Here is an 11,636-nt window from a genome sequence, read left to right as displayed (position 1 = left end):
TGCTTAAGGGTTGGAGTTGTGGCAGCTTCAAATGCCCAGAAAAGTGAACTGCACCATTCTAAGGGATTGTTCTCAGGTGCCAAATCTGCACAAGATGTAAAAACCATCTAAAAAAGCGATACTTTTGAAAATGGGCTTTTTCAAAAGTGACAGGCACTTAGGATCTTAAATCACACTGAAAGTCAGTGAGACCTGGGCTCCTAAGTCACATACAAAAATGGAATCTAGGCACTTCTGAAAATTTCACTCTAGACCACAAGGGACAACTCTCATGGGTTGGAGGAAGGGAGCAGCCAGTTTACAAAATCCTAGGGTCACTTCGCATTTCAAATGTATCGCTGCAGAAGTTTATGGCAGCTTTTAGAGTGGGGCCTAGTGATTGCAATCTAAGGAGGACAGGGATCCTCTCAGTTTGGCAATAGCTCACCCACAAACCAACTGGTTATTGAAACAGACACAGGAAAGAGCAGCTGAGGCAGCTGTCTATGTAGCAGAGGATGTTTTTATTAATGTGCCAGAAAATCTACATGCTGTTGTACAGACATGTCCATAAAGTTACTTATAAACAAACCATCAGCATACAAAATCCTGCAGCGTTTCCTCCCTTATCCCTACAAAATGATTGTCTTTGTAGTTACGGTAAGTCAATGTCTAACACAGGGATGGGGAGGACAATTGGAAGGGGATGCCCCGTACTCAAACGTTTTTTTCCTTGTGACCGTTAAGTCATTTGGAAAAACTAACCTCTACAAACCACCTCAGTTTAAAAAAAAATACAGTGCATATTTCAGGCCAGATCAAAATCTCAGCAATAAAACCACAGAAGGCAGAGTAGGACTTTTACTCTTTCAGCAATCCTGTGCACCCTTCATCACATGAGGGCTCTCTTGAAAACTCCACTCCATGTTCTGCAGGTTCATGCCCCCTTTATATAGTCCCCCTGCCCCCCAGAAGTGCAAAAAGGCCTGAATGATGGCTTTGAAAATCATCTTTTTTTACTTCCCTAACAGCTGCATTTGTTTTAAACCCTTACAATCCTGGGGCTTTCCATCCTGCCAGCAACTAATAGAAGTTGTGCTTTTGCAGCATCTAGAGATTAGTGTAGAGTGAAACACCAGAGCTAGGATTCCATGCGTAGAAGCAACAGATGTGCTCTTTCCAGTGCTGCTCATTAGGGAGTGTCCTGGATGGGATATACACAATTTGGAAAATGGCCGCCATTTCTCAAGAGGGAAGCTCGGCAGGGCTCAGGTGTCACGTCATAACTATGGAGCCCATTGCACACAAAAAGGAAGCAGTGAGTTTCATCTGAGTATCCAATGAATTCCATAATGCAGCAGTGAGGACAACTAGCATGCAGTGGATGCAGGCATGGTGACTACCATCTCCTTCACTTAGTCAGACCTCTCTGAACCACTCCCATCAAGGGGGAGGCTGTCAAAAGCATGTGAGACTTAAATCATCGGGAACTGGGCTTTTAAGATTAAGATGCTTTTGAAAAATCTCACCACAGGCCATAATGGGAATGACAAAGCAGCTCCTAAATGAACAGTGCAGCCAGCTGTAGAAACTTTCCCTTCCCCTCTCTAGTGCAATATGGTCCTTCACAGTGGGTCTATAACTCCAAGGACAACAGGGTATTACCTTAGGATTAATGCCGTCTGCTTTAGGAGGGAGGCAGTCTCCTATGCAATAGTTTTGGAGTGCAGATTGCCAACAGGATTCCCAAAAGCTCTCACCTTCATTTAGAGGGGCCCACCCACTGGTGACAGCAAATTTCAAAGGTAAGATGCCATGGCAACCTCTCCTTTGATCTGCCAATGCACATGTGCCATGACTACATGCTTTTATAATACTTAGCACTTTCCATCCACAGACCTTGGTGTGCTTTACGCAAGCGAGCTTCGTTCCTCCCATTGTGTGGAAACAGAAGCACTGAGAGATTAAGTGACCTTGCCCATGGTCACGGAACAGGTTAGTGTCAGAGCAGAGAACAGAGGCTGCCTCTATGTATGATACAGAAGGGCAGGCGGATGGAAGAGTTGTTTTCCACATCTCTAAGTCCAGTTCTGCCATTAGAAAAACTTCCCAAACTGGCCCTGATTCCTAAATTAGTGGTTCCCAGAGCTGGCAAAGTTTTTGCCAGAGAGAAGGCAAACAAGGAGAAAAGTTCCCTTGTGGTCATGTTAGGGTGACCAAACAGCAAATGTGAAAAATCGGGACAGGGTGTGGGTGGTAATAGGAGCCTATATAAAAAAAACCCCCAAAATCGGGACCATCCCTATAAAATAGGGACATCTGGTCACCCTAGGTCACGTCAACCTGACTGGGAAAGCAAAGGCAACATTACCCAGTTGGTGATTGCACAGAGGTGTGCATGCATATGCGCACATGCCTCCCCAGCACTTCTCAATCCAGCCCCACATGAAGCTCAGTCACCAACCTTGTGCTGCAGAAGCCCGTCTCATTCTCATACCAGCCAAAGATCTTCCGCTTATAAACTGGAGGGTGGAATGGCAAAGGCTCAGAATCACCGTCCTGTGGAATTTGCATCTCACCTACTATCAGATCGCCGAAGTTTTGGGATTTGTCAAATGGCTCCCAGCCTGCATAGCACAGACATCAGTACTGAACTCTGATCGCTTCAGCAAGGGCATTGCTCCCGAACTCTGTTAAGTCTCATAACTTTTAGTAAAGATCCAAAGAATTACTGGAGCTCAGTCCAACAGCCTTCCTCCAAAGAACAGATTTAAGAGGTTGAATGAGCTATTCAGGAATGAAACCGCTCTTGGGAGTGTCTCTAGAACCGCCAATAAGCCTAGGTAGTTAGGAAGAGGCAGAATGGGTTTAGATTAAAGTGGTAACTTCTCATCCAAGCCCATCTTGCTGGATACTAGATGGGGAGGGAAATACAAACTTGCCCGCTGATCCTTTTACTTAAGAATTAATGGGTTAAAGAAAATATATTTTAAGTACTGGACTTCAATATTAACAGGTGGGTTCAGAATTATTTCCTTCTTCCGAAGGATTAAATATCCCTCACCCATGGTTTCCGACTGGTAAGACTAGTTGTAGGCCCGTGTCGGGGAAGCATAGGCCAGGAAGAACAACTGAGTATTCTGTACTAGATGCTCATTAGTTACAGTTGCAGCAATAGGGTCTTGCTGAAGAGTTATATATTTATTTTTTGGTTCCAGCAGTCCTATTTTGAGTCCTCTGGGTCTTTGCTTTTCATTTATTCAAAGCAACTCATGATGTGTTCCAGGGGAAGAGATGTTTAAACTCTAAATTTGACTGATATACTGAATATATCTATATACATTATAAAATAATACTATGGGGTTATTGCATAGAAAGATGGTTTGCATTAGCTTGGCCTAGATAACTGTCTGTGAGCGCTGCCTGAGGCCCGAGGATGGCACGGGGTTGCCGGATGGGAAGACATCTTCTTGCCACTGATACTCTTCTTTTCTGGAATGCTCTTCATACCACTCCTGAACAGAGGGAAGAACATACCCAATGAGAGAAGTCTCTTCACCATACCATTCTACTCTCCCCCATGCCCCTCTCGTTGTCCTGAACAGCCACCCTCTCCCCCTTCCCTGTGAAACACAAGAGAACCCAGGGGTGCGATACATCTCAGATACTTTGGCAGTAGTAAATGGCAAGGGCTTAGTTAGTTGTCTCTTTTCAGGCTTCTATAAACATCTGTTTTTCCTCCACTGTGAAGTTTGGATACAACTGGAGCTGCTGTCAGGAAAGGGTTAACTAGAGCATTGCTGTAACATTTGCAGGATGGAAGCACTGAGCTCTCAGCTCCTGGGTCCAAAGCATTAACTATCACCCCATCACTTCATATGCAGTTTGCTACAGCAGGATGCACTGGAAAATCCTGGTGAGGACGTTTAATCTTTCAGTGACATGCCTCCTTTGCAGGCATTTAAGATTCATTTGCTAAGAACAGACTGGTCATTTCACTCGCTATAAACTAGAAGAGTCTCAGCAGATTCTGACCAACATTAAAGAATAGCTCCAGGGTTACACTCATTGTGGGAGCCACAGGTCACCCCACTGCTAGCAACAGAAGGGACACCAAAAAGATGCAGAGATTAACTCCTTTGGTATCCATCATCATCAAATTAGTCATGACAAATTTCTGTGGAGTTAAAGGCCCCTTCGCTCCAGAGAGGGATTTTTCTGGTGCACTCCTCTCAGTGCATAGCATGGGATGTTCCAGTGACCTGACCAATTCCTTTGGTCTATGTATTAATGAGCTTACCAGTGTTTGAAAAGGCTCCTCATGTTTAGAGCGAGTCAGCAGCTTTTCAACAAAAGCTTTTGTTAAAACCAAAATTTTGTGGAAATGTTTTGGTTTCGCCTAAACTTCCACTGGGGAGAGTGAGTGCCCAAACACCCTCGGAACAGCTAGTTGCCCGGTGGTTTGGGCACTCACTTGGGACATGAGAGATCCAGGTTCAAGTCCCTGCTCAAATCAGGCAGGGCAGGACCTTGAACATGGAGATGCCCTAATCACTCTGCTATTAGCTAGCTTGGAGCGCTTGGTCAGTCTCTTGCTCTCTCGTTTCTGAAAGGTCTTTGTTTAGATCAACATTTGTTACCCATTTCAAACTGTTAATTTTTCATCAAATGGAATGCTTGTTTTCCAGTCAGCCCTGGTGATTTCACACTAAGCCTCCAAGGAAATAAAATGGGGGAAGTGCACCTACAGTTTGCACTGCTCATTAGTGAGCCCCCTTCGACTGACCCAGGAGTGGTTGGGCGGGGGAGGGCAGGCTCAAGAGAAGGAAGGATGATGCCACCCCCACTTGCTCAAGTGGTACAATAGTCTATGCCCACAGCTCAACAGACTGACTGCGGGGGTTTCTTCACCAATATGCTTAGGATTAGCATGGTAGGAGCACCTCAGGGTAAAGAGGGGAGTTCAGCCTCCATAACCACGAAGACCATGGTCTGGCCATCTGAGATGGACAAGGGTACCCTATCACGGTGCTATTTAATGGAGTAAATAAGACTAATAACTGACAAGAAAGAAATTGGTAAAGATAGAAGCATGAAAACAACTGTCCTTTGCAACAGAGACCTCCTATGGTTGAAGATTATTAACAGGAACTGCTTAATCAGTTAATCTAGGTCTATGTTTACACTACAGCCTACGTTGGTATAATTTGTGTCACTCAGAGGTCTGAATAAGCCACCCTCGAGTGACATAAATTATACCGACCTAAGCGTCGGTGTAGACAGTGCTGTTTTGGCGGGAGAGCTTCTCCTGCCATTCGCGGTAATTAAGTAATGGCATAATGGAGTAATTAAGTCGATGAGAGAACTCTCTCCCATCAGTTTAGAGCATCTGCACCAGCAGCTGTGCCACTGTAAGCTGTGTAGTGTAGACACAGTTTAGGTGTTTCTAATCCTTATTTTTCACCTCCTGCCCTGAACTGCCAGGTGGTGTTGATGGCACTGGTAAATATGTGCTGCGTTTCACCCTGGAGAGCACTTCATTTCAGTGGCATGCACCAGTTTGTGAAGCACTTTGGCCTTTAAGGGGCTACATAAATGTAAGAGGTTATGAATATTGTGAGATGCCCTTTAAATACTATATATTCTGCAGAGCATCCAGCTGTCTGGTTCTTCTGGGTGGCAGAATCCCAACATTTAAAGAATGATTAAACATTCTAACCAATGGAAAAAGTCCATTACTAATCAGAAACTTGAGGACGTTTGCAACTCGATGTTTCCTACCTGTATCTCCTCCTCGTACATTTTCATACTTAAGTCACTTTTGGTCCTTGATCTCCGTCCCAGAAACAGCATCGATGTTTGCTGAGAAGACAAAAGTATAGAGATATTAATAAAATGGGAAAAAGAACCCAGGTCCTCCAACAATTCCCTGCCCCACTAGGTGACAGCTAGGTCAGTGGTGAGATGGGAACCCAAGCTTCCTGAGGGAGACTGTGCCTAACTAAACTTTCCTCATTCACCTATACCCGCCAGGTTACTCAAGGGGTCTTGTTAGTTTCAACTCACACAAGCAGAGAGTAACACCCTAAGTTACTGTGGGATCATTTTGGGTTATTTATAATTGAGTATTAAGAATATCCTTACAGTTACTGGTTTAACTTTCTTATTTAAACAGTTATTTAAACTTTTCTTTTAAATGGACATGGTTGAGGTTAGAGCCATTTTTAGACTTAATATCTTGAAAACTGCCTCTTTGGCAGATGTAACCTTCAAGATTCCAGTTCTGAATTTTTTCTATGTGTACAATTGCTCAACATTTCAATACCCAAGCAATGAGAGACACAGCAAGCCAACTGATACAAACATGCTGTCATCCAGTACAGCAAGTTTGGAGTCTACAATTCGGGGGGTGGGATGGAAGGGGCAAATTCCAGCTATTACAAAAATCAGTTTAAAGTCTCCCAGCATCATGAGAGACAGAGCTCTTGAAGGGAAGAGCTACAGCCTGGGACAGTTTTCAAGGTATCTTCATTTTCAGGCTTGACAATATCCCTTTTGTGATACCAGTGGTAAAAGTAATTGCCATCATCTTCAGAGAAGTAAGCCTGAAACTTGGAACTGACAGTTATATTATGGCACAATGCTTCAGAACTGTATGGACAGCTGTACAGTAGTGGGTCAGGTAGAAAACAGATTGGGCAGCACAGGTGAATTATAGGACAGTAACTGCAGTATTAGGAACTCGCAAAAACCAGAATGCTCCTTCCAGTGGGGTGAGCTGGCCAGGATGCCTCTTAGCAATGTTTATTCTCTATGGTGAGATAGGTCTTAATCTCAGGAATACAGTGGGAATTCAGGCCAGTGCCCTGGGAATTCAACTGCAGTTTCTTCAGTGCAATGAGCTTTAAAGTGCTAATCTGCAGGGCACCGATCCAGAGTCCCTTCAACAGAGCAGATTCTAACAAGAGCCAAGGGCATATGTGGAAAGAGGCTCCCTCTGCACCATAGCAGAAGAGCTCCTTTAAATCCCATAGCTGTGACCCTGGATGTTGCACCACAGAAGTGCAGGCATTGTGGCCTGAATCCCAGCTTCTCTCCGTACCTCATATTTGTCCATTTGTGCAACGACCTTCTGCAGTGGAGCAGTTTCAGAGGCAGCACAATTCCGTCTGAAGAGCTCAATTACACCTGCCATTTCCTCCTTGGAGATCTCCTTCTCCAGGACAATGCCATTGTCTTCTTCAGAGGGAGGGAAAGAAAACAAGGAGAAGACATTGGGAGTCATAGTTTTAATCAGCAATGGCAATAATCCTAACGGGGTTTTCAGAGATTATAAAGTCAGAAGGGACCACTGTGATCATCTAGACTGACCACCCATATAGCATAGGCTAGAGAACTTCCCTGAATTAATTCTTGTTTGAACTAGAGCATATCTTTTAGAAAAAACATCCAACCTTTATTTAAAACCTGCCAATGAGGGAGAATCCATCACAATCCTTGGTAAACTGTTCCAATGGCTAATTACCCTCACTGTTAAAAGTTTCTCTAGCTTTAGTTTCCAGCCGCTGGATCTTGTTATATCTTTGTCTGTTAGACTGAAGAACCCATTATCAAATTGTTGATGCCCGTGTAGGTACTTGTAAACCATAATAAGTAAACCCTTGGCCGCCTCTTATTACACTAAATAGATCAAACTCCCTGAGACTATCACTCTAAGGCTTGCTTCCCAATCCTTTAATCATTTTTGTGAGACTCTTCTGAAGCTTCATAGCACAAAGCTTGCTGTATAGGAACAAACAGGGCCAGTCAAGGTGTTGACTTATTCCTTTAGAGGCACACAGAATCACAGAATATCAGGGTTGGAAGGGACCTCAGGAGGTCATCTAGTCCAACCCCCTGCTCGAAGCAGGACCAATCCCCAACTAAATCATCCCAGCCAGGGCTTTGTCAAGCCTGACCTTAAAAATATCTAAGGAAGGAGATTCCACCACCTCCCTAGGTAACGCATTCCAGTGTTTCACCACCCTCCTAGTGAAAAAGTTTTTCCTAATATCCAACCTAAACCTCCCCCACTGCAACTTGAGACCATTACTCCTTGTTCTGTCATCTTCTACCACTGAGAACAGTCTAGATCCATCCTCTTTGGAACCCCCTTTCGGGTAGTTGAAAGCAGCTATCAAATCCCCCCTCATTCTTCTCTTCCACAGACTAAACAATCCCAGTTCCCTCAGCCTCTCCTCATAAGTCATGTGTTCCAGTCCCCTAATCATTTGTGTTGCCCTCTGCTGGACGTTTTCCAATTTTTTCACATCCTTGTAGTGTGGGGCCCAAAACGGGACACAGTACTGCAGATGAGGCCTCACCAATGTTGAATAGAGGGGAACGATCACGTCCCTCGATCTGCTGGCAATGCCCCTACTTATACATCCCAAAATACCATTGGCCTTCTTGGCAACAAGGGCACACTGTTGACTCAGATCCAGCTTCTTGTCCACTGTAACCCCTAGGTCCTTTTCTGCAGAACTGCTGCCGAGCCATTCGGTCCCTAGTCTGTAGCGGTGCATGGGATTCTTCCGTCCTAAGTGCAGGACTCTGCACTTGTCCTTGCTGAACCTCATCAGATTTCTTTTGGCCCAATCCTCTAATTTGTCTAGGTCCCTCTGTATCCTATCCCTACCCTCCAGCGTATCTACCTCTGCTCCCAGTTTAGTGTCCTCTGCAAACTTGCTGAGGGTGCAGTCCACAACATCCTCCAGATCATTAACGACGATATTGAACAAAACTGGCCCGAGGACTGACCCTTGGGGCACTCCGCTTGATACCGGCTGCCAACGAGACATGGAGCCATTGATCACTACCCGTTGAGCCCGACAATGTAGCCAGCTTTCTATCCACCTTATAGTCCATTCATCCAGCCCATACTACTTTAACTTGCTGGCAAGAATACTGTGGGAGACTGTGTTAAGCTCTTCAGACTGGGAGATGGCAAGAGGAGCCACATCTTACCAACAAGTTAGAAAAGAACAATCAATAAGGTGATGGCAGATATGTTGGATTGGGAGGGTTTTTCTAGTTCCGAGGATGTTTGGGGCCAAAGGTCTGATTTTTAAAAAAAGGACCTACACCTCATAGCCTATTTTGTGCGCACTCAATTGGGAATGCAAATAACCGCAGTTACAACTGCTGCCATTGGATATCCAGCTACCTGAGCTGGGTGTAATCGGGTAGCTTGATATTTAAATACAGCAACTGCAGTTATTTGCAACTACAGAATTGTGGGTGCACGTGAGGAGGTTATAAAATCCGGCCTTTCCTGTTCAGTTGTTTTCTCTCACACACAAGCCAGACTTTGGAAGCAAAGATATACAGACCAGCAGGCTGGCCAGGCCTGGCACTGACCTTCTGAACCTTGGTTCTTTCGGGTGTAGTTCATGCGGAACACAAAAGCCTCCAGTATAAAGGCCACAATGATCGTCATCACCACCTGGGAAGGGAGCCAGAATGAGTAGAGAGCGTCACAGGGTTTGTAACTGCAGCATCCTTCCAAGTCTGGTTCTAATTGAACTGCACCTGAATTCTTGCTGCTTCCCCTCACCCCTCCTTTCAGCAGAGGGAGTGTACAAATCCTAATCCATGAGTCTAGGTGATGTGTTTGTGTAACAGCCTGCCAGTGAACTGGGAATGGGTGGTATGACAAGATGGAGGCATCACTACACACCACTATAACTCACATCCAGCTACATAATAATGTGTCTACTCTGGCAACACTTGTAGTTCTTGCCATACCAAAGCCAGTGAAAGTGATTTGGACACATGCGTCTTTCTGAGCTACGTTTCATAAACAGGAGAACTTCCCTAATTGGCTGTGGATTCTTCCACTAAAGCATAGCAAGACTGCCGCTGGCATTTAGAGATTTTCCATCAAAAGAGCATTGAGGACCTACCATGGTCACAATATAGAAGATCATGAAGTAGAGGCGGCTCCAGTGAGAGGTTTGTGAGGTCACCCCTTCCTAGGGACAAGAGAGGCAGGAGTTCAGTGGCAGGCAAAGAGGAGGGAAGCTGCCATTAGTCCCCTTGAGAGCAGACAAAGCAGCACGCCCCCCCCCCCCCAAAATATAAATCTGTACCTCATGAAATACAGGACAAGCAGTGCACCTCATTCATCTAACCCCAGGGACTCCCTCTACCATACTCAAAGCCCCAGCTGGCCCCTGGGCCTGAAGCCCTTCCCCTAAAGGATTGAACACAGATTCCCATATAGTACTTTGATGTGTAAATACTCACACAATGGTGATGAGTGCTACAGAAAAGCGTAGAGATAGCTATCTCACTACATATCTAGCTACCAATATACAGCATAGTGCCTGCGACAACAAGCTATAGTACAGAAGTGCTTGAAGCGTGAGGGCACTAACACCCTTACACCGAAGGTACAACAGGTCTGCCATGCTGCATTCAGAATTAATTAGATCAAGGATCCTTAGGTTATTCCTAGTGCAGATTTCCTGCGTAGCATTACAGAGAATGGCTGCCATTCAACCATACATAGCAAGGTGGGAGGGTGGGGGTAGGGGGAAAAAGAGGAGACAGGGAGGAGGAGAGAAGAAATAAGACTGATGAGAAACCTCATTGAGAAATACATGAGGTAAAAGGGCAGCATTCAGAACCTTCCATCTTCTCCCTAAACCATTCAGAATTGCTCAATAGCTGTCACATGCTGTATAACAGCCAAAAGGTACAGCGCAGAGCCAGCCAGTGGCAACCTATCTGTCAGAATATCCGAGTGATGTTACTGGGGAGGACAGCTTCTGGCAGGCAGCTAACAGTGCCACCCTCTCATTCCATCCATGTCAGCCAAAAGTTACCCACTTTCCATCAGAGTGATGAAAAAGGATCTGTGTTAAAGAGAATCTTGCCCTGCAGAGTGATGAAGAATTGATGACAAAGCCCTGGTGCTGACTATAGAATCATAGAATATCAGGGTTGGAAGGGACCTCAGGAGGTCATCTAGTCCAACCCCCTGCTCAAAGCAGGACCAATCCCCAACTAAAGCATCCCAGCCAGGGCTTTGTCAAGCCTGACCTTAAAACCTTCTAAGGAAGGAGATTCCACCACCTCCCTAGGTAACGCATTCCAGTGTTTCACCACCCTCCTAGTGAAAAAGTTTTTCCTAATATGTAACCTAAACCTCCCCCACTGCAACTTGAGACCATTACTCCTCGTTCTGTCATCTGCTACCATTGAGTTCAGTCTAGATCCATCCTCTTTGGAACCCCCTTTCGGGTAGTTGAAAGCAGCTATCAAATCCCCCCTCATTCTTCTCTTCCGCAGACTAAACAATCCCAGTTCCCTCAGCCTCTCCTCATAAGTCATGTGTTCCAGTCCCTAATCATTTGTGTTGCCCTCTGCTGGACGTTTTCCAATTTTTCCACATCCTTCTTGTAGTGTGGGGCCCAAAACTAGACACAGTACTCCAGATGAGGCCTCACCAATGTCGAATAGAGGGGAACGATCACGTCCCTCGATCTGCTGGCAATGCCCCTACTTATACATCCCAAAATGCCATTGGCCTTCTTGGCAACAAGGGCACACTGTTGACTCAGATCCAGCTTCTCGTCCACTGTAACCCCTAGGTCCTTTTCTGCAGAACTGCT

The 11,636-nt window shown here is 45.3% G+C and overlaps 1 protein-coding gene across 1 annotated transcript in view; it reads right to left on the bottom strand.

Moving 5' to 3' along the window:
* Positions 1-490: 490 nt before the first annotated feature.
* The window catches only part of TPCN1 (two pore segment channel 1), a 69,002-nt gene continuing 57,856 nt past the window's right edge, over positions 491-11,636 (bottom strand). The window contains exons 24-28 of the mRNA XM_074972384.1: positions 9,924-9,992; positions 9,379-9,463; positions 7,082-7,218; positions 5,761-5,841; positions 491-3,494 (exon numbers count right to left, since the gene is read on the bottom strand). Of these exons, the coding sequence (XP_074828485.1) occupies positions 3,378-3,494; positions 5,761-5,841; positions 7,082-7,218; positions 9,379-9,463; positions 9,924-9,992 (489 nt within the window). The 3' untranslated portion in view covers positions 491-3,377. The remainder of the gene's footprint in view (positions 3,495-5,760; positions 5,842-7,081; positions 7,219-9,378; positions 9,464-9,923; positions 9,993-11,636) is intronic.

The sequence above is a fragment of the Natator depressus genome, chromosome 15 (genome assembly GCF_965152275.1).
Source record: "Natator depressus isolate rNatDep1 chromosome 15, rNatDep2.hap1, whole genome shotgun sequence".
NCBI classification, from domain to species: Eukaryota; Metazoa; Chordata; order Testudines; family Cheloniidae; genus Natator; species Natator depressus.
Note: the sequence above shows the minus strand (reverse complement) of the source record. Positions and strands in the feature narration are given on the sequence as shown.